The sequence below is a fragment of the Elaeis guineensis genome, chromosome 8 (genome assembly GCF_000442705.2).
Source record: "Elaeis guineensis isolate ETL-2024a chromosome 8, EG11, whole genome shotgun sequence".
NCBI lineage: Eukaryota > Viridiplantae > Streptophyta > Magnoliopsida > Arecales > Arecaceae > Elaeis > Elaeis guineensis.
Window position 1 is genome coordinate 7233634 of NC_026000.2, and position 24253 is coordinate 7257886.

At 36.9% G+C, this 24253-nt stretch overlaps 1 protein-coding gene and 1 long non-coding RNA gene across 2 annotated transcripts; both read right to left on the minus strand.

Annotated features, from left to right (window-relative positions):
* Window positions 1–8514: 8514 nt before the first annotated feature.
* Window positions 8515–10250, minus strand: LOC140851106 (uncharacterized). Its single transcript, XR_012133912.1, has 3 exons — window positions 9215–10250; window positions 9074–9134; window positions 8515–8734 (listed from the first exon to the last, which is right to left on the minus strand). It is a non-coding gene; the product is annotated as an uncharacterized lncRNA (long non-coding RNA).
* Window positions 10251–20378: 10128 nt separating this feature from the next.
* LOC105050485 (squamosa promoter-binding-like protein 17) lies at window positions 20379–23735 on the minus strand. The gene is made up of 3 exons (XM_010930530.4): window positions 23267–23735; window positions 21307–21443; window positions 20379–21210 (listed from the first exon to the last, which is right to left on the minus strand). The coding sequence occupies exons 1-3, from the start codon at window positions 23623–23625 to the stop codon at window positions 20603–20605; spliced, it is 1104 nt and encodes a 367-aa protein (XP_010928832.1). The 5' UTR covers window positions 23626–23735; the 3' UTR covers window positions 20379–20602.
* Between the last annotated feature and the right edge of the window lie 518 nt (window positions 23736–24253).

Here is a 24253-nt window from a genome sequence, read left to right on the forward strand (position 1 = left end):
TAAGACAGCCATTGATGCTTGTCACTTTAGCAACCACTTTGCCTGCATATAATATGCTTCTGCCCACATATGACTGATAACTTATCTTGCAGGCTTGCATAATATGTTCCCTTACTCCAACCCTACTAACCTTTTATGGAAACGATCTTCAACAGAATAGCATCAGATATGCCATCCTACCAAATATCTTAAAAGGACCATGATACCTTGTACATTTTCAGATAGAATATCACTTCAGATTAAAATTTTTATCATGAATTATTTGCTTCATGAAACAGCTGTAACACCCCGGCCCAAATTGGGTCCAGAATCAGCCACGGCCCATAAAAAAAAAAAAAAAAAAGAAAGCAGGGGAGAAGACTCCCCCGGGAGTCTTCTTTCTCCAGTCACCGGCTCCCAATCGGAGTCGGAGACAAGCTCCCTCCGGTCCTATTTAAGGAGAGATCCCTCCTCTTTCCTTTCCATCGAAAATCCTAAGCTCAATCGACGGCAATCGCCAGAAAATCCACCGCGGAAGACCGTCCCTGTGCCGTCCAATTTCTCGTCGGAAAAGCTTCACCGGCGACGGAGGTAAGCCTCCTTCCTTTCCTCTCTTCTCTCTCTTCCTTCCTGTGCCGATGTGCACGCTCGCCGGCGACAAGAGTCGTCGGATTTTGTTGCGGAAGAAATCTTTCTTTTTGCCATTTTTTCATCGCCGGTGGTCACCACCGACCACCGGTTTGGTCCCCCTCTTGCCACCGGATCGCCTCCCCACCTGCCGACGGCCACCCCATGCTGGCTGTGCCGCCGGCCGGCCAACCAATGAGGGGATTAAAGATCCCGTGTTTCGATCAAAGGAAGCACGGGAAAAGAAGAAGAAAAGAAGAAGAAGAAAAGAAAAAAAAAAGAAAAAGGAAAAGAAAAAGAAAAAGAAAAGGAAAAAGAGAAAAAGGAAAAGAAAAATAAAAAAAGAAAAGAAAAGAAAAATAAAAAGAAGAAGAAGAAGAAGAGAGAGAATTTTTCTCTCCCTCCTTTCTCTCTCTTTCCTCTCTCCTCTCTCTATCTTCTCTCTCCAATTTCTCTCTCTAGATTCTCTCTCAAGACTTTTTTCTCTCTCTTTATGAATTTTATCTCTCTAGTGTCTTTCTCTATTTGATTTCATCACGGATCTTAGGATAAATTTAAGATGAAAATAAGATGATCTGAGATTGCTCCGAAATTCGTGCAGTAGATCTGATCCTAGTCCGATTCTATTCAAAATTTGTAACACTTGATTCAGATTGAGTCACCCTGATAGGACCTTTGATGATCTCGATCATGATTGCCTCATCTGAAGGATACGAAGATTTCTCTCTCCACTTTCTCTTTCTACTTTCTCTCTCTAGAATTTTCTCTCTCTTCATGGATTTTCTCTCTCTAGAAGTCTTATGGATCAGTGAAGGATCTAGATACTTAGATAAATCTTAATTTTGATTAATCCTAAGAGAGGTCCTCGATTTGTGTTATTAGGATCGATTATCGGTAATTTTTCTATATGTGATTTTTATATTTGATCAAGATTATGAAGAGATATGATTGTCTGCATATAATATCGAGTGAAATATTTTGTTAAAAAAATTCATAAATCAAAGAAGAACATTGATTTCTGTGCTTGGATCAATTACCGGTAAAGATAAGAATCCCTGTACATGATCATCATTATATATGTTATTTTACCGTTGGTTTTATCTCCTTGATTTTGCATCGTTGAATTTGAGATCGATGAATTTGTTATATCTGAGATATTGTTATTTATTTATGTGATTTTGAGCATGAGTATGTTATATCAATATATATGTATCAGCGGTTGATGGCATGATTATATAGGTATGACATATTTATTATATTGCAAAATTTGAATTGATTAATGAAGTCAAATATTATAATTTCATGAAAATGAAAAGAAAGAGAAATGTGGTTTGGACTGGCCTTGTCATGTGGAATAGCTTGCCAGGAGCTTATGCCTGGGACAGCCCCCACAGGCTTATGTGTGGAAGAATATGATCCGAGAAAGATCATGAAGAATCTGATCCGAGAAAGATCATGAATGATTTGATCCGAAAAAGATCATTGCCACTTTGATCCGAGAAAGATCATGAATATTTCGATCCGAGGAAGATCACAGAAATCGATCCGAATAAAAGATCGTCGCATGATCCTGGTAGTCCAAAGCCAAAGCCAAAGCCAAAGCTAAAGCCAAAGCCATAGCAAAAAAAAAAAAGAAGAGGATTAAAGATGATGTGATAATAAAAGAAAATTGAAAGATAAGACATGAAACAATCGTTGAATAAAATTATTTCTCTTATTAATATATGATAATGCATCTTTTTTGATGAAACAGATAATCTATAAATGTTTGCAGTATTCTGGACAGTGAACATCAACTTTTATGTGTTATTGCTTATCTTTATTTTTATATTATATTATTATATTGATGTGATATGGAAATTTTTACTGGGCTGTAAAGCTCACATCCCTTCATCTTTCTTTTCTTCTCAGAGTTACAAGATGTCCATGGTTGGCTATTGCTTGGATTTATGGGTGAGCAGAAGGATAAATAAGAGTGTCATAGTATTTGATCAGAGAATTGAAGAAATTTAAATTGTAATTATGCAAGATTTTATGAATTATTGTTGAAATAAATTATTATGGTTGATAAGGTTGTAATGATTTAATTTGGCCTTGCATATTTTTTAGGGCTTGCTCTAAGGAGTGTGCGGCCATCACGTATCCGACCCGGGTGTTGGGTTCGGGGCGTGACAGAATGGTATCAGAGCTTAGGTTATGATCATTGGAGATTACGATATAAATGATTAGGATGTGATAGAATAATATCATAGCTCAGGTTTAAGATCATCAGAGATTATGAAGAGATATTAAAACTTTATGTAAGATCAGTAGGATGTGACAGAGTGGCATCTGAGCTTAGAGCTTAGGTTACGTTTATTTGGAGACAATGATACAAGTGATTAGGATATAACAGAACAGTACTAGAGCTCAAGTTTAAGGTCACTAGGAATTGTCATATAAGTGATATCAAAAATTTGAAATTATAATCAATAGAGTATGATTGATAATATCAGAGTTTAAGATTATGATCATTAAAGGTATGATAGAATGATATTAGAGTTTAGGTTATGATCACTAGAGAATATGATTTAAGTGGTATTTGAGTTTAAGATTATAATGATTCAGAATTATAATTTTAGTGATATCTGAACTTAGGTTATGATCATGAGGAACATGATAGATATAAAAGAGAAGATTCAATATTTAGATTGCGAATCAATAGATATTAAGATGAAATTACGCATAAGTGGCATATGATATCTATAATAGAATTGACGAGTTATATCTTGGATTTTAATTAGTAGGGTGGCCTGAATATAAGAAGAATTGACCCTGGAAGGAAGCGGGAGGTATTGATATGTTATGTTGAGTATACTCGATGATTTTGAAATACTAAACTTATATGGAAGGAAATCATGATAATTTTTCTGACTTTGATGTTAATTATTCGAGCATTACAAATTTTAAATTTATCAGAAGAAAGTTAGGATATGGTCTAAAAAAAAAAAAAAATTTATCATATGAGAGAGAGATATTTTTGAACACTGAACCCATAAGAGGTCATATATGAAACTCAATCTTAGATGAAAAATATACTTGAATTTTATTATGAGAATATGAGATACATATCTTGATAAAATTTTTGGTTATTCAAAATATCATATTCTGAATATGATTTCTTGATCTTTTAAGTTGCATTGAATTTCAAGTCAAAAGTTTATTTTTCTAAGTGGATCAAAAGTATTTTAATATCATTGTTAAATTAAAGAAAAAAATTAATTTTGTCAGAGTATGATATATAGGTTATGATGAAATCTTTAATAATTCGTATTACTATCTTTGGATTACATTTTAATTTTTCTTGTGATTGTTGAAGATGGTGAAGTATATTAATTATTCAAGTCAAAGTTTGGATTATTTTTTTTAAATTGAACTAAGACATCTTGTTAGTATTAAATTTTGAATAACTTATACAAGGGACAAGATTTTGTATGGATTTATTGATTAATATTAAGGGTTGTGATGAAGGGAGTTCTATAAGAAATAATCAAGTTGATTCTACTTAAGGATGCTGGCTTGAGTTCTTCTAGTTTGTCAAGTTAGAATTAATTCTTTTAAAAAGGAAGATTGATTTAGAAATTATCTAAATGATTGTAAGGTAAATCTAAGATTAACTCTAATTAATTCTAGACATGTTGGATTCTTGAAAAGTGATGAAACTTATACAATGATTTCAAATATAGGAAGTAGATCAAGATTTAATTTTTTTATGCTATGCCCAAAGGTAGTAAAGATGAAGAAACTTAAAAATTTTGTCCTAAATCTTATATGAAATTTGAAGGTTGAATCTATCCTGGATTGATCTAACCTACAAAGATATTTTATCTTTGATAGACTTATATAATTTGATAAATTAAGGTCAGAGTGCGCAGCAAAAGCATGATGGATTAAATTGATTAAAAATATTAATCTTTTAAATCAAAAGATATTATGACGAAATATATTAGTTGCAAATAAGGAAGGATTTTATTGATAATGAAAGGATGCTATAAATTTTAATCTAATCTGATCATAGCTGGATAATTTTTGTCAATAGGTTGTTTTATTGTAGATAATGCCAAAAAATTTTAGATATTTCAAGATTATTAACAGCTTGATAGTTCTGATATTAGTTCAAACTTAGAATGTCCTGACATACATCTCATATTTTTAAAAATTTAATATTGTTACTTGAACTGATATAGAAGATTGAGATTTTTCTTAAGATGAGAGTCTATATATAAAATTTGTTGGAAGATCAAGTGAAGAAAGAAATCGATGATTGTGAAGAGTGTCCGATATTTGATCTTTATTTATTTTTCTATCAAGGGTAGCCTGAGATAATTATGAATTTGAGTGGAATGTATTAGACAAATAATGGTGGTATATTAATACAAGTCCAAAATATTACAGTTCTTCAAAAAGTTGAGAAATCAATAAGAAGGGATGAGTTTGAGATTTCAAATAATTTTGTTATAACAAGGTCATGAGAAATAAATAATATATAAAATATTATTGTAAGCTTGAGAATGACATGAAGAATGTATACTTTGAAATATATCTCAAATAACATAACTTAATTTCGAGGACGAAATTATTTGAAGGGGGGAGAATGTAACACCCCAGCCCAAATTGGGTCCAGAATCAGCCACGACCCATAAAAAAAAATAGAAAGCAGGGGAGAAGACTCCCGGAGGGAGTCTTCTTCCTCCATTCATCGGCTCCCAATCGGAGTCGGAGACAAGCTCCCTACGGCCCTATTTAAGGGGAGATCCCTCCTCTCTCCTTTCCATCGAAAATCCTAAGCTCAATCGACGGCAATCGCCGAAAAATCCACCGTGGAAGATCGTCCCTGTGCCGTCCAATTTCTCGCCGGAAAAGCTTCGCCGGCGACGGAGGTAAGCCTCCTCCCTTTCCTCTCTTCTCTCTCTTCCTTCCCGTGTCGATGTGCACGCTCGTCGGCGACCAGAGTCGCCAGATTTTGTTGCGGAAAAAATCTTTCTTTTTGCCATTTTTTCGTCGCCGGTGGTCACCACCGACCACCGATTTGGTCCCCCTCTTGCCGTCGGATCGCCTCCCCACCTACCGACGGTCGCCCCATGCCGGCTGCACCGCTGGCCGGCCAACCAATGAGGGGATTAAGGATCTCCTGTTTCGGCCAAAGGAAGCACGGGAAAAGAAGAAGAAAAGAAGAAGAAGAAGAAGAAAAAAAAGAAAAGAAAAAGGAAAAAGGAAAAGAAAAAGAAAAAGAAAATAAAAAGAAAATGAAAAAGAGAAAAAGGAAAAGAAAACAAAAAGAAAACAAAACAAAAATAAAGAAGAAGAAGAAGAAGAAGAGAGAGAATTTTTCTCTCCCTCTTTTCTCTCTCTTTCCTCTCTCCTCTCTCTACCTTCTCTCTCTAGTTTCTCTCTCTAGATTTTTTTCTCTCTCTTTATGAATTTTATCTCTCTAGTGTCTTTCTCTCTTTGATTTCATCACGGATCTTAGGATAAACTTAAGATGAAAATAAGATGATCTGAGATTGCTCCGAAATTCGTGCAGTAGATCTTATCCCAGTCTGATCCTATTCGAAATTTGTAACACTTGATTCATATTGAGTCACCCTGATAGGACCTTTGATGATCTCGATCATGATTGCCTCATCTGAAGGATACGAAATTTTCTCTCTCTACTTTCTCTCTCTAGAATTTTCTCTCTCTTCATGGATTTTCTCTCTCTAGAAGTCTTATGGATCAGTGGAGGATCCAGATACTTAGATAAATCTTAATTTTGATTAATTCTAAGAGAGGTCCTCGATTTGTGTTATTAGGATCGATTATCGATAATTTCTCTATATGTGATTTTTATATTTGATCAGAGTTATGAAGAGATACGATTGTCTGCATATGATATCGAGTGAAATATTTTGTTAAAAAAATTCATAAATCAAAGAAGAATATTGATTTTTGTACTTGGGTCAGTCACCGGTAAAGATAAAATTCCTGTACATGATCATCATTATATATGTTATTTTACCGTTGATTTTATCTCCTTGATTTTGCATCGTTGGATTTGAGATCGATGAATTTGTTATATCTGAGACATTGTTATTTATTTATGTAATTTTGAGTATGAGTATGTTATATCAATACATATGTTTCAGCGGTTGATGGCATGATTATATGGGTATGACATATTTATTACATTGTAAAATTTGAATTGAGTAATGAAGTCAAATATTATAATTTCATGAAAATGAAAAGAAAGAGAAATGTGGTTTGGACTGGCCTTGTCATGTGGAATAGCTTGCCAGGAGCTTATGCCTGGGACAGCCCCCACAGGCTTTGTGTGGAAGAATATGATCCGAAAAAGATCATGAAGAATCTGATCCGAGAAAGATCATGAATGATTTGATCCGAAAAAGATCATGGCCACTTTGATCCGAGAAAGATCATGAATATTTCGATCTGAGGAAGATTACAGAAATCGATCCGAATAAAAGATCGTCGCATGATCCTGGTAGTCCAAAGCCAAAGCCAAAGCTAAAGCCAAAGCCATAGCAAAAAAAAAAAGAAGAGGATTAAAGATGATGTGATAATAGAAGAAAATGAAAAGATAAGACATGAAACAATCGTTGAATAAAATTGTTTCTCTTATTAACATATGATAATGCATTTCTTTTGATGAAACAGATAATTTATAAATATTTACAGTATTCTGGACAGTGAACATCCACTTTTATGTGTTATTGCTTATCTTTATTTTTAGATTATATTATTATATTGGTGTGATATGAAAATTATTACTGGGCTGTAAAGCTCACACCCCTTCATCTTTCTTTTTTTCTCAGAGTTACAAGATGTCCATGGTTGGCTATTGCTTGGATTTACGGGTGAGCAGAAGGATAAATAAGAGTGTCATAGTATCTGATCAGAGAATTGAAGAAATTTAAATTGTAATTATGCAAGGTTTTATGAATTATTGTTGAAATAAATTATTATGGTTGATAAGATTGTATTGATTTAATTTGGCCTTGCATATTCTTTAGGGCTTGCTCTAAGGAGTGTGCGGCCATCACGTATCCGACCGGAGTATTGGGTTCGGGGCGTGATAACAGACCACCAAATATCTTAAGGCAGTCGTACATTCTCATACTGAATAAGATACTGATTAAAGATTCCTTGTGATGAATCACATTCTCCCTGATTCAGTCTCAAATGCGTTAAAAGGCAATCACACTTATACTTATTTCAGATTAAATAAGATTCTCAACAAGGATTTCTCACCGAGATTCTCAAAAGCAATCCATACAGCTAAAGTCTCTTCCTATAAAATTCTGGATTCTTGATGCTCAAATGAGAAGTGGTTAGATGTCTTGATCATCAGCTCTGCATCTTCTATTTATTTCCCCCATTTTTTCGGGAACCACAATAACTCAAAATTTATCATTGATTTTGATGGCATTGATACGATCCATTATAAATTTCTTTTATGTCATTCCTCTAATTTAATTTTTATTCAAATATTCTTTCCTCACTTTCTTATGACCTCATGCATGATGACCCAAAATAATTGAAAATCTTTCAATTTAAGATTTGATTTACCATTACTCTAATGAACTTTAATATAGGTAGTGTTGAACATAAAGCAGGAGGATGTATAATTTTTGTCATTCAATTTCTATATATTCTGCATATTGATGTGAAATTTAAGACCATTTTTGTAAATCACCTATACCTAAAAAATATAATCCCCAGGAAATGACAAAAACCACTTTTGGAGTGTGAAATGACTGCTTAAATATGTGCAGCAGGCTCAGCTTCGAAGTTGAAATACTGAAAATTAGCTTAAAAGAGCACAAAAACAAATTTAATCATAGAATGCAAGAGACATTCTGACATCTGATATTACACTCAGTTTCTATTGTGGAAATTACCAGGAAACTGATATTTACAGTTAATGGAGTGTAGATCCTCTTACCATGCATGGTGCATTAACAAATTTCTAGGAGAAAATTGTCTGTTCTCTTAAACTTTTGCTTTATGATCATCCAACACTCCTGCTGCCAATGTTGTGCATTAAGTCGACATAGGAGAAGATGGAGGTTCAAAATAAGTCAGAGTTGATCTGCAAGAGATGCCAGATACATCAAACTCAGAAGCCTTTGCAGAGCTCAACTTGGTACAATGACTGATTTTGTGGATAACACAGATCAGATTTTCAGGTATAACAGTCATTGGTGTATGGAATTCAGGTTCTGAGTGTTTACAGAAAATTGATATAACCTAAGAAGCTAAATCAGCAAACAGCAAAAAAGAAATACAGATCAAATCCACAAAATCAAGCATAAGGCTTCAAATTTGATCAAAATTTGTAATTGAACTTTCTTCACACACAGACACACACATATGTATGTATGTATGTATGTATGGCCAATTACATTAGCTTTAAATATGTGAATCTTACAGAACAGAATGTGGGCGCTGAAAATGCAACAGATCCAGTGAACTCATGGTCCTGTAAATAACTATCACAAAAGACAGAAACAAAAAGTTAGCAAGATACCTGTATCTACTCCACTATAACTGCTGCCAATGTCACACTTACAGTGCATGAAGATTTGTTAATGAGCTCAATGAGCTTGGTAGATCACCACTAAAGTGGACGAACGATTAGGCCCTGAACTTGCAGTCACTTGAGCTGGAGCAAATCTAAGAGGAAATGCTATGACATTTTTACAGAAAAAAAAAAGGAAAGAAAAATAACAGAAAAGCAGAGTCTTTTATTGTTCAAAACCTACATAAGTGCAACTTCCAAAAGTTTTTTTAATCAACATATTTAATATAATTCACATCAAAGGTGTGTTTGGTTCCATTAATTCCAAGTCCAATATAACCCCAAGTAGCAGTATGAGATCTTACAGTATTTCTAAACCCTGCATATCTGTAAGCACATTTCCGATGGTTCCAAAGAGGGAGTTATGGATAACACTCCTAAGCATATGAAAAGAAGCACGATAAATGGATCAAAACCCAAATTCTTGTTAGAGTCCCAAACCTATAATGGCAGCTGTGTAACTCATGAGTGCTTGAGAAACTTCAGAGAAGAAAAAGAGAATGGGATGTTCTGATAAAAATTATTCCCGGCCAAGTGTCTGCAGTTCGAGACACTCAAGTCAAAAAACAAAAAACAAAAAACAAAAACAAAACAAAAAACAAAAACAAAACTAGAAAAAAAGGGGAAAGGAGAAAACTTTCTCAAGGATGCCAACAAAAACAACAAGAAACATACACGTAGGTCACATTCAGGGGCAAACCATAAGGAATTTCTCCATAGGCGTTATTTCTTTGAGTAAAACAATATATCAAGAATTAGAGACTTGCATTCAAAAGAAAGAAAAGGGAACCTTCAAGAATGCTTATATTGATTTACGAAAAGATTTTTCACGAACTGTAAGATTCAAAGAAAAAGAAATAAAATTAACCAAAGAAATAAGAAAAAGAAGAAGAAAAAGAAATCAAAAACTCTCGTTGGAGCTGCAATGGGTGGAAGGAGATGAACATTCGTTCGGATTTATCAAAGAGAAATATCGGAAAAAAAGCAAAGGAGAGGAAGAGGAGGAGGAGGACAGAAGTGCACTAGAAATTGATAGACAAAACTGGGAGAAATTGGAAGGAAGAAATTTTTAGTGGCTTTTTCTTTTTGCCTTGGTAAACTTGGTTGCTATTTTCTTACCCAAAAAAAAAAAGAAAAAAAGAAAAAGGAAAACTTGGTTGCTATGGGCGGTGCCATGGGCGGTGGCTGTTGGTCAAGAATCGCTTCCCAATTCGAGCACGTGCAAGCCAGGTCATCATCCATGTCAGCGTAACCGTTAACGATAGGAGAAATTATTGCCTGGACCACGCCCAGTAGACCACTCAAATCCCACGGTATATAACACGCCAAGTAACCTTTGTATTCCCGATTGCACGTTATCCACCGTGCAGATTTATGCTGGTCTAGACAATAATTTCTCGTATCGTGGACGGTCACTTAGAATGTGACACATGGCAATTGACCAGCCGTCTAAGAGGAGAAAATATACCTGCATCAGTGCATCGTGTAACAGCTCAACGGTGCACCAAATGACCCCACCTTCGTCGAAATTATCATCGAATAAAATAATAAAAACTAAAAATGAAACCCCACCGTTGCTCTGGATCGCTAAACTACGGTGGTCACTGTAACAGCCCAGTTACTTGAGCCTGTAGCTCAGACGGCCCAACAAAAAAAAAAAAAATACAGAAGAGGAGGAAGACTCCTAGCCGGAGTCTTCTTCCTTCCCGTTTCCGAAGAAATCGGACTCGAAGAGTCCGACTAGGATAGGAAATCTCTTCTATAAAGATCCCTCGTCCTCTCTTAGAATTTTACAATAAAAATTTCGAAGAAAATCGAAGGATTTGAGAGATTTTCTCAAGAAATACCGTGGGTGGTTGATCGAAAGAGAGGAGGGTCGTCGGAGCTATCTTTGGACGTCGGAGCAAAGTATTTCTCTTCTCCTTTCGATCCTCCGGTCATCGGTGTTTTAGGAAGCCGGCGAGATGTCGGTTCGGGCTCAAACAAGGACACCCTGTTTGTTTTGTTTTTCCTTTTCTACAGCCGGCAACAAGGATGGTGGCACTGCCACCAAGATGGTAGCATCGCCGTCGTCAGGACGTTGCCGGGAAGGGTGGCCGGAGGTGGCTCATCTGGCCGGGTTAAGGGGAGGCGCTCGAAGAAGGGCTCGGACTCCTTGTTTTCGAGCGTGAGGAAGAAGAGAAGAAATTCTTCTCTCTTCTCTAAATAAAAAAAAAAATAATATATATATATACATAAAATATAATTATATATATATACATACATATATATATATATATAATAAATAAAAAAATAATAAATAAAAATTAAAAAATATATATATATATATAATATAATTATATATATATATACATACATATATAAAAAAAAAGGGGGGACATGGGTAAGAGTCAGATAAACCTCAATATATATATTTTAAAAAATTTATTTGGTTAAATTAATTTGTTTGATAGGAGAATAGTCCAATGACCAGGGGGACAACGAGTAGGGTTTTGATTTTCAGACTATAAGACTGTGAAATTGATTTCTCATTAATCGAGGTAAGAATCATTATACATGATCATCATCACATGTATATACTATTTTACTGTTAGTTTTGCATCGTTGGATTTGAGATCAATGAATTTATCATGTGTGAAATGCTGATATTTACTTGTATGATTGAGATCAATGAATTTATCATGTTCATTGGTATCAGAAAACTTAAACTAACTAAACTACTAAAGGCTTCTGTTCTTATTTGCTCTCACCCAAACCACCCAAACTAAGCATCCTGTGAGTCTGAAAAAAATATAAGAAGGAAATATGAGCTTCTCCAGCTCAGTAAGAATCACTGCACATGTACATCAAGCCAGTAGATAAAATTAATATTCTAAAACCAATACAATTGAGAAAACTCATATGTATATAATAACTGAAATATTGTCACAAATATGCATATGTATCATCATACATCATCAGGTAAAATCTTCATTTATTGTTGAATTTCATATTATATGTTTCATCTTTCACATCTATTTTTTGACAACCTTTTATTCTTTTTTGGCTTTGGACTAACCAGGATCATGCGATGATCTTTTATTCGGATCGATTTCTGTGATCTTCCTCGGATCAAACTATTTATGATCTTTCTCGGATCAAAGTGGCCGTGATCTTTCTCGGATCAAATCATTCATGATCTTTCTCGGATCAAGTTCTTCCACACATAAGCCTGTGGAGGCTGTCCCAAGCATAAGCTCCTGGCTGGCTATTCCACATGACAAGGTCAGTCCAAACTATATTCTCTTCTTTTTTTTTATTTTATTTTATGGACGTATACCATTAATCAATTCAAATTTTGTAGTGCACAAAAAAAAAAATAAACATGTCATAACTATATAATCATGCCATCATATGCGTTGATGAAAACATATTCATGCTCGCAATCACACAAGTAAATATCAGCATTTCACACATGATAAATTTATTGATCTCAAATCCAACGATGCAAAACTAACAGTAAAATAGTACATACATGTGATGATGATCATGTATAATGATTCTTACCTCGATCAATAAGAAATTAATTTCACAGTCTTATAGTTTGAAAATCAAAACCCTACTCGTTGTCCCCCTGGTCGTTGGACTGTTCTCCCATCAAACAAATCAATTTAACCAAATAAATTTTCTAAAATATATATATTGAGGTTTATCTGACTTTTACCCATGTCCCCTTTTTTTTTATATATATATGTATGTATATATATATATAATTATATTATATATATATATTTTTTAATTTTTATTTATTATTTTTTATTTATTTATTATATATATATGTATGTATATATATATATAATTATATTTTATGTGTATATATATATATATATATATATATATATATATTTTATTTAGAGAAGAGCGAAGAATTTCTTCTCCTCTTCCTCACGCTCGAAAACAGGGAGCTCGAACCCTTCTTCGAGCGCCTCCCCTTAACCCGGCCAGATGAGCCACCTCCGGCCACTCTCCCCGGCAACGTCCCGACGACGGCGATGCTACCATCTCGGTGGCAGTGCCACCATCCCTGTTGCCGACGGCAGAAAAGGAAAAACAACACAAACAGGGTGTCCCTGTTCGAGCCCGAACCGGCATCTCGTCGGCTTCCAAAAACATCGATGACCGGAGGATCGAAAGGAGAAGAGAAATACCTTGCTCCGACGTCCAAAGATAGCTCCGACGACCTTTCTCTCTTTCGATCAACCACTCATGAAATAATCTCTCAAATTTCTCGATTTTCTTCGAAATTTTTGTTGTAAAATTCTAAGGGAGGATGGAGGATCTTTATAGAAGAGATTTCCTATCCTAGCCGGACTCCTCGAGTCCGATTTCATCGAAAATAGAAAGAAAGAAGATTCTGATTAAAAATTTTTCTCCTTCTCTCTCTCTCTATATATATATATATATATTTTTTTTTTTTATTGAGCCGTCTGAACTACAGATCCAAGTAACTGGGTCACGTCCTCCGCCACCCCCGTTGTGGCCGCCGGCTGCCAAAGAAACGCCCTTTCCTTCTCTCCCAAAATCCTAAATCGCCAGAACCCATGTACCATCCTCCAGTCCAATCAAACCGGCCCCATCTCCATCTCATCACCTCCTAAACTTTCAAGAAAAGCGCCTCTTTTTCTCGAATCAAAGCCGCCGCGGCCTCCTTCGATCTCGACCCCTTCCCACTCTCATCTTTATTTCTTTTATTTAAGTTATTGCGTATAGGAATTATGTTGTATAAATGGAACAGGATGGTTTGGCTTTCGGAGCCCAAGATTTATCGTGCCAGCCAATACGAAAATATCGTACCGTATTAATTCGGTACTGAATATATTATATTAGAGGCATATTGATATTTGGTATGCTAAATTAGTTCTGCATTGGTTGATATTAATATGGAATCTGATATCAGGACGATAAAATTTATCGAGTACTCATATCATATGTAAACTAGCTGAACATTAGCTCATTTATTATCCTTATGCAACAGTGGCAGTTATTACTCAAAGCGACAATTTCTTCTGAACTATGTTTGGTTTGATCCAAAAAGATTCGAACTTAATATGAACCATTTTAGCCTCTACATAAAAGACGGACAAGATCTGGGAGTAGAATTCACTATGTTGAGAATTCTATTTACAAACTAAATTTTTAAAGATCATAATTTAATTATATATTTAATTTTAATATTTTTAAAAAATAATAATTTTTTAAAATCTACGACATGATACCATCTTATTAATGGAACGGTGTCTCTGGCGACTAGAACGAAATTCCTTCATTTAACCTCCGAAATGGGTCGATCAACTTAATAAGATTTTGATCGAGAGTAACTTTCAATCCGAGAAGAATTCAGTGAAATGATAGTAGTCAAAATTTATGTAGAAATTGAGATTTATCTTTTAAAATATTTTTTAATTTTTTCAAATTATTTTTACTAGATACATCTATTTTTGATAAAAATAAATCTCATTAAAATTAAAATAAGACTCCAACCCAATTTGTATAAGGATGGACCTTATTATTATAAATAGAAAATATATATCTTATTTTTAATTAATAAAATAATAATAATAATAAAATTTATTTTTATTTTTTAAAAAATATTTTTTTTATATATTTTTTTAATTTGAATTGAACAGATAGAAGAAAATTTCCTTTTCTTCTGATCTGATTATGTTTGCATAACTTTTACTATTAAATTTCAAAAATTTCAAACCAGCAATATATTTACCTTTTTATTTTTTAACTTTTTCAAAATTTTAGTCGGAGGACAGCCATTTATTGTTGCTCTTCAAGGATCTAATTCTGTTTGCCAGCATTCTGAAAGGTAGAGCTGTCAATGGATCAGATCTAGGCTCGAGATCTGTGGATATTTATCCGACAGATCTGGATCTGTCATTAGTATTGGATCCATTTATCCAGATTCGGATCCAGATCCGATAAACTATTATGTAAACGATAGGATCTGAATATTTAATATCCAAACCCGATAGACCCAGACCTTGAATAATATATATATAATATTATATATATATATTAAAATTATTTTGAGCCGTTGGATCTCTAATTTTCAGACCCGATAGATCCGAGCTCCAAATAATATATATATATAATATTATATATGTTAAAATTATTTTGAGCCGTTAGATCAGAGATCTAACAGTCTAAAATTTTCAAAAGGTTTTGAAGCCCTAAAACTCTCATCCCTCTCTCAGTCTCTCTCCCTCTATCTCTCTCTCTGAGTCTCTCGATCTTCCGACGATGTCTCCGACCTCTCTTTCCCCTCCTCTCCCGCTCCTCCTAGCGTCCTACTTCTTGTCACGCCCCGAACCCAATACCCGGGTCGGATACGTGATGGCCGCACACTCCTTAGAGCAAGCCCTAAAGAATATGCAAGGCCAAATTAAATCATTACAATCTTATCAACCATAATATTTAATTTCAATAATAATTCATAAAACTTGCATAATTACAATTAACATTCCTTCAATCCTCTGATCAAGTATCAACGGTACTCTATCTATGCATCCGCTCACTCACAAATCCATACCATAGCCAATCATAGACATCTTGTAACTCTGAGAAGAAAAGAAAGATAAAGGGGTGTGAGCTTTACAGCCCAGTAAGAATTTCCATATCACACTGATATAGTAATATAGTCTGAAAATAAGGATAAGCAATAAAATATAAAATCTCATGTTCAATGTCCAGAATAATGCAAATATTCATAAATTTTCTGTCTTGTTAAAATAGATGCATCATCATATATTAACAGGTGAAACACTTTTGTTCAACAATTGTTTCATGTCTTATCTTTCATTTCTCCTTTCATAATCACATGATTTTTAACAGTTTTCTTCTGGCTCTAGACTATCCAAGTCTATACCTCAGTCATCCTCCGGATCGAATCCACTTAAAAAGTCTTTCAAGACTGTCCCAGGATGAGCTCCTGGCCGGCTGTCCCACGTACGAAAGCCCGTGAGAGGCTGTCCCAGGCATAAGCTCCTGGCGGGCTGTCCCAGGCATGAGCTCCTGGCCGTCTGATCCACCTGTAAGCCAGTGGGGGCTGTCCCAGGCATAAGCTCCTGGCGGGCTGTCCCAGGCATAAGCTCCTAGCCGGCTGTTCCACATGACAAGAGTAGTCCATACCATATATCTCTTTCTTTTTATTTAATCATTATGTGTTGATTTCATTAAATCAATTCCGACTTGCATTATGATCAATTCAGATATGTCATATCCATATAATCATGCCATCAATCTCTGATACATATATATTGACATAACATACTCATGCTCAAAATCAAATAACAGTATCTCAGGTATAATAAATTCATCGATCTCAAATCCGACGATGCAAAACCAACGATGCAAGACCAACGGTAAAATAGCATATATATAATAGTGATCATGTACAGGGATTCTTACCTTTACCGGTGACTGATCCAAGCACAGAAATCAATGTTCTTCTTTGATTTATGAATTTCACAAATAAGATGCTCCACTCGACATCTTATGCAGACAATCATATCTCTTCATGATCCTGATCAAATATAAAAATTACATATATGGAGAAAATTATCCGATAATCAATCCTAATAATATAAATCTAGGACCTCTCTTAGGATTAATCAAAATTAGGATTTATCTATATATCAGGATCTTCTACTAATCCATAAGGCTTCTAGAAAGAGAAAATCCATGAAGAGAGAGAAAATTCTAGAGAGAGAAAGTAGAGAGAGAAAATGAAGAGAGAAATCTTCGTATTCTTTCGATGAGGCAATCATGGTCAAGATCATCAGAAGTCCTATCAGGGTGACTTAACATAAATCAAGTGTTACAAATTTCAAATAGAATCGGACTGAGATCAGATCTACCGCACGAATTTCGGAGCAATCTCAAATCATCATATTTTTATTTCAAATTTATCCTAGGGTCTGTGACGTAATCAGAGAGATAGTAGAAAGATTCTAGAGAGATAAAATCCACAAAAAGAGAGAAAGATCTAGAGAGAGAAAATAGAGAGAGAAAATATAGAGAGAGAAGGTAGAGAGAGGAGAGAGAAAAGAGAGAGAAAGAAGAGAGAAAGGAGAGAGAGGAAAAATTCTCTCCTTCTTCTTCTTATTTTATTTTATTTTATTTTATTTTTATTTTTTATTTTTATTTTTCCTTTTTCTTTTCTTTTCTTTTTCCTTTTTCTTTTTTTTTCTTTTCTTCTTCTTCTTCTTTCTTCTTCTTTCCTTTTCGTTGGCCGAACAGGGGAGGACCGGAGGGACGTTTGCCCATAGTCCGGTGGACTGCGGTGGTATGGCTGGTGGTCGGCCAGTAGCAACCAACGACGGTGGAGCCAGAGATGGCCGGCGATGAGGTTCGGCCGGTGGGAAAATTAGAAAAATTGAAAAACAGGGGACCGCCCCTTTTTTCTTAAATTTCTCCGGTCATTGGCCGATCACCGGTGGCCATGACCTTCGAAAAACATAGGCAGAGAGGTGGGGGTCCAAACCTAGGGGTGCGGCACCATGGACAGCGGCGCTGGTGGCCGGAAAAGGGAGGGAGATGGCTCGGCCGAACAGAGCAAAACAGGGTCTTACCTTTTTCATGAGTTTTTCCGACGATCCCGACGGCCGGCAAGGGTGTGCGAGCCACGGAAAGAAGGGGAAAGAAGAGGGGAAAGAGGAGAAGGGCTTACCTACGACTCCGGTGAGGTCTCCGGTGAGTATTTGAGATGAACACGATGAGGACATCCGCGGCTTCGACGAAAAAATTCGAGAAAAATAAAAGAAGAAATCTGGTGCTCGTCATGGCTAGCTTTAGAAGAGAGAAAGAGGATTTTATAGAGGTGATTTCCTACCCCTAATCGGACTCTATCGATCCGATTTTGCCGAAGATGGGAAGGAAGAAGACTCCGGCTAGGAGTCTTCCTCCTCCTCGGTTATTTTTTTTTTTAAACTGGGTTATTACACTTCTCCCTCTCCACTGCGTGATACGCTCGCCTGTAGCTAGACCCCGACACCAACACCGTGGACAAAGGAGAACCTTTTCCGCTCTGTCTCTCAGTCTCCCTCTCTTCCTCTCTCTGTCTCTCGATCTCCCGCTCTTCCTCTCCATCGAGATCCCTCCGTTGACATTCGATCTCTTCGACGGTGCTGAGCCCTCCCACCTCTTCCGATCTCAGTTCCTCTCCCACTTGTGGCTCTGGGTGCTTTGCCTCTCCTTCTCCGCCGTGAGATTTGCTCGTCGATGGTCGAACCCCAACACCAAAGCTATGGATGAAGGAGATTCTCTCCCTCTCTCTGTCTCTCAATCTCCCTCTCTCCCTCCCTCTGTCTCTCAGTCTCCCATTCTCTCTCTCCATCGAGATCTCTCTGTCGAGATCCGTTTTTCGACGACACCGAGCCCTATCCCCTCTCCTCTCCGCCTCCCTCCTTTGTCGCTGCCTTCCACGGCTCTGCCGCTCTGCGCCGCCTCCTTCTACCTGACATCGCCTCCACCGCCATCCGGACCGCTCCTTTCTCTCTCTCTCTGAGTTTCGGGTCCCGGAATCGGGTTCGGATATTCGAGATCCATTAGGATCCAGGTTCGGTACTTCAAGGCCAGACTCGTCGGATATTTGGATCCAGATCCGGATCCAATATCAGTAATTAAGATCGGATCTAGATCTGGATATTTAGATTTCGATCTGAACTCGACCCATAGACAGGTCTACTGGAAGGACAATATAGTTATACAAAAACTATGATTTATATAGATTACCATTAAATTCATGACAAGACTCCCTATGTAGCAGGTTAGTCATACTCTGAGGATCTACCGAACAAAAACAATCTGATATATACCATTGCCAATGTTCTTCGAATTTTGATGCATAACCAATACACAACAGATTACCGAAACCTGCCTTTTTCCACGTTTTCATGCTTCTGTACCCTACAACTTCTTGGTGCGCTTCAGTGGCCTCTCTAGGAAGCCATCATAAAATACAAGGAATGCCAAACTCATGTATAAGATGAGCTCTTCCAAACTGATTCATTGAAGATTTTTTTTTTTTTTTTCAAGTACTATCAGTTGATAAGTAATGATAGGGTATAAGCTCTGGGTTTGTGATGTATTCTCCTTCTTTTGAGGCATGCAAACAGCTTCTTACCATCCAGGATGGAACCTGGGACCTCTCCAATGGAAAGATAGGTTGGCAACAGCTCCAGCTGTTGGCAAGAGGGGATCGATAGTCTATCGTGTTAGAGTAGTTAACCATATAACACTTAACAGGTTGCCAAAGCCTAGCTAACGAGCAAGGACCAGATAATTATGCCACTAAAGAAAGTGGGATAAAGATTGTATTTTGTAGGATCATACTGACGAATTTCTCTTGGTATTTGCATATCACTGCCAGTCATGGAGAGAATCAGAATGGGACATTTATCCCCGGAATATTTAATTTCATTATTATTTAATTACTCAACATTGCATGGATAAGCTGACAGATTTTACCATATAATTTTCCTTTCAGCTTTCAACCAATGCTATGAACCTCTTTGATGGTCTTTTTGGCCTCAAAGGTACTTTGTCCGAAAATTTAGAGATGCAGAAGCTTAGAATTCCCAGAATTAACGAGTCCTAAAACTGTTGTTTAAACTGTAGTTGATGGAATTTACTAATAGAAGCTCACGTAAGATCAGCATGACTGTTAAGCGATTACATTTAAATACAATTGCGGAAAACCTTCATTTTACACGAAATCATTAACTGAAGTTGAAAAAAAACCACAGAAACTCCTAATTAGCCTTCTGAATGCAAGGTTGTCATGCCATTCTCTAGAACCATATGCTTGGAAATTGAAAAATTTAATGCTAAGCAATCCATCGCGCCAGGGTCATCTTCATGCCAAAGTATTAGAATGCTCCAATTAATGGTGAATTAATCAGCAAAAAATAAGTCACATTGTATCTGCATCCTTTAAGCCACATTCCTAGGATTCAAGTTTCAAGTGAATTTTTACATATAGACAGAGCTGCCAAATACTAGAGACTTGCATACAGTTGCTCCGATTACCTTCGATGCCAGTCCTACGTGTGGAACAGCATATAGTCGCTACACATGTTAACGATGAATTGAATTTTACCTACAATGATTAAAGAACAACTTGCTGTACTCATAATGAAAAATCTTCTGCAATGTAGTTATGCCTCTTAAGGTTACAACTAAGCGAATAAACCATTATAAAGTGTTTCAGGTTCATTAACTCCCACATAGAATCACCAGATAGGCCAAAACTTAAAAGTTCAGGAGGACAAGAATTCAGAATACTGGAAGGAACACAATCAATGGTCCCAAAAGCACCGTGAGCAAATGGTCTTAAAGGGACCAATGGATCACATCATCAGAATGGCCATAGGCCCTACTAGGATCAAGGTCCATGCATTGCCTGCTTCCCTGCAGGGCGAGCTCGAGCTCACCCGAGAACTGACTGTCATCAGGTTGGGATACTTGACCCAAACCTAGCTCATGATGGACTCCCAGTGAGCTGCTGCCGCCTTCATGACCTTTAAATCCCCACGAACTGGCTACGTAATGGTTCGAGATAACTGGGTGAGCCATTGGTGCTCCACTGAAGCTGCTGCTTGCTGGAATCGTCGAAGCCCGATCATTCCTGGTAGCGGTGCTACCCCATGGCTGAGTTGACAGAAGAGAGAGAGCACACTTGGAGTCTGATGCTCCTGAGAGACATTCACTAGGTGGAATTTCTGGAGGAGAGAACAGGGTCCCAGCAGTGGAGACTTGCATGTATCGGCAGGCACCATGTGGCGCCACCTCACCAGGAGGGGGAGCTCCTAAACTGCTCTGCCATTGATGACTAGGCATCCGATCACCAGCCCGAACTGTTGGCCATACTTCTTGTGTGGTTCCAGGTAGCCTTGGGTGTGTGAAATCCATAAGAAAGCCCCTGAATCTGCTGTTATCCTCTGTTTACAGTTTAATAGTTCATTTTAAACTAAAGGCTATCATGAATAACAAATGAGCTTCCAGAGTATAAGCAAATTAGTTCTAACGTGTCTAACCATGAAAAGATGATGACATCCGTCCGATCCGTGATGATAACGACCCAGGAGGTGGCTTCCTTCGGCGCTCATTGTGGCCTGCCAGACGTCTGCGGCAGCTCCGTTTCCCTTGGTCAAATTCAGGTAGTTGGTGGAACCTGTGACAATATATCAAGAAGATCTTTGTCAGTAAACTTCACTGTGAAAGAGTCAAACGCAATAAATTGTAAGCAAAGTAGAACAGCAATACCTGCAAATACGGTTATCATAATAGAAATTTCATATCATGGTCCTTACAAACAAATGGTTTCCCTCTGATGATTATTTTTTGAAGCCACTTCCCTTTAAAAGTAAGTCATATCTCTTAAAGACAGCCTACCGCAATTTGTAATCTTAGTATATCACACTTAGTTCAATGCTTATGGATGTCACAATAGCTTGGAGAGAAATGGTAATATGCTTTTATCTGAAGGATAACTTTGGGTTTGAACAAAAGTTCTATCAACAGTCATCATGCACAACTGATCATCTGACTGAGTGAAGAGACCAGAATAGAAGCCAGCAACCTGCTTGACTCGAAGTAAAGTTTATAGAAAAAGACAGAGCACCAAATTGCAGAGAACAATGAGATGATAATAGGTCACAGAAAAATTATTTGTTAGTATCACTTGGAAAAACAGTATGCGAGAGAAAACATCAGCACCTTAACTTGTTCATGGCTGAACAAACAACTAGTTAATTGCAGAGCCAGAAAAGAATATTTTATGCTTCTCCGTTCAGAACAACAAAGCAAGTGGGACAAAAAGCTGTTCAAATTTTTAAGGAGACACCAAACAAACTCAAATTCAGATCAAAACTTATCATGAAAGAGGATAATACAACTATACTTAGTCCACGATTATGTATGTTTACATGCTGAGGTTGCATGACATAGCATGGTGATGTGGGAGTGGTCCCCAAATGAAACAGTACTGCATAAGCTGCCAGAATCACTCCTAAGCATCCAGATGAAAAAAATTGATTGAATATTAGAATACAAATAATGAAGTATAAGCTAGTTGGAATGTCAAAATCATGCCCATTGGCAGCCCAAAAACTGAATAAATAACTACTTCCAGCCATATAAAACAAGCGAAGACCAAGAGGATATAAATCATTTGATATAAAATTGTGATTCAGGATTTTTTTTTTTTTTTTTTTTACAGCGCAAAAGTCATAATACTCCAGACACCACTAAGATTGGGTTGGGACCGGGAGGGCACCAAAACAAAATGAAAGAAAATGCATAATCCCCTGTCACATTTCTACCCAGATGCACCCAACTAGAAATAATGAAACGATATAACCAAACAAATCTCAGAGATTTCTCTCTGTTTCAAGTGTCGAGCTTAAGCAAGCCACCCATTCAACTAAAACAACAGCATCATCGACAAATAGCAGTCCTAATCAAATCAGAAATAGCCAAACAAACCAAACAAATTGGACAGACAATCCCAATCAACACCATCTTCACAAGCTCTTAAGGCTCAATCCAACCACTACCCATAGATCAGACTTAATAGACAAACAAGTACTAACAACGTCCAAATTTTTTTTAAAAAAAAAATGTAAAAGGAAACTCCAGTAGAAATAATGTTGACATATACCAAACAAAAACTAAAGATCACATGTTTCAAAGTAAGAATCAAGCCTAAACTGCTCTTTAGTTTTGTGTATGAGACTATCTCTCCAAATCATCAGCTACAACAAAAAATAGCACAACCAAAATAATACATGTCAAAGCCTAAACAAACAAATTGGAGGAATTAAAATCCAATCAGACATGATATTGAACAGGAAAACAAAAAACAACTCATTAAACATTCTTGAAGAAGAAAGGCAGATACCCATGCCTCTCAAGAACTCAAAAGGGGAAGGATCCAACTTACAGATGGAAACCAAGAACTGAATGCTAAAACAGATAAAGGGAAGCACAGCTAACCTGCTGCACTGCTGACAGAACCTCTGCTCCAAGCCAGCCACAATGACCTTGGGAGACTTGGAGTGCATGCCACACACCTTATGCCTACAGTAGTAAGCCTTGGCACCAGTGAGATCCACCTTGCACCCCTCCACCTGGCACCTGGGTGGCTGCTGCCCTCCTTGCACCACCCCCTTCCCTCTCTTCGGCGGCGTCGGCGACGCCGAGGCCGACGCAGTGGTTGATGAGGCCTTGGTGGAGCTTCCACCACCAACCCCATCCTCAAAGTAGATCTTCTTCCCAAACTTCAGCCCATGGTGAGAGTCATTAGAGCCACAGGCCCCAGAGACGGCAAGAGAACTCGAGCAGCCCCTCTCCATCTCCACCACCTTCTACTGCTGCCCATCCAAAGCCATTGATGGGGTGGGGGGGTGGGGAAGTGATGTGGGCTTTCTTTAAGAGGTGGTGGGGAAAAAGAAGAGTGGGTGTGGCTGGTTACAGCTCCCTGAGCCTTTTCGCCCCGGTATATAAAGCCAGCGCCTGGACTGTCAAAAAATAAAAAAAAATAAAAATAAAAAAAATTATATATATATATATATATATATCTCTCTCTCTCTCTCTCTCGATACGGAGAGTGATGCAGGATAAATAAGTAATTATGTATAAAGAGTAAGAGAAGACAACAACAGTACTTGATCTTTATTTGCTTGTCATGGAGAGTTCTAGTTTGCCTCCTTTGCTTCCTCTTTCATCTCCCAAGTACTCTGGGAATACAAATATTCTAGCTAAAATGGCTGAGCCAAGAGCCTTTTCCCAGTTTTCCCCACGAAAAAGGTCCACTTTAGTACTAATTACTACAAGTTTTTATTTATTTATTTATTTTGATTTGTAGTGGAGGCTTTTTTGCTTTTTATATTGAAGAAGAGTTGAGCATTTTGAGGTTTCGGGGCCCATAGATGTTCGGGAAACGTTAGCTTTTGATAGATCTCTATGCATTACTTTGGGACC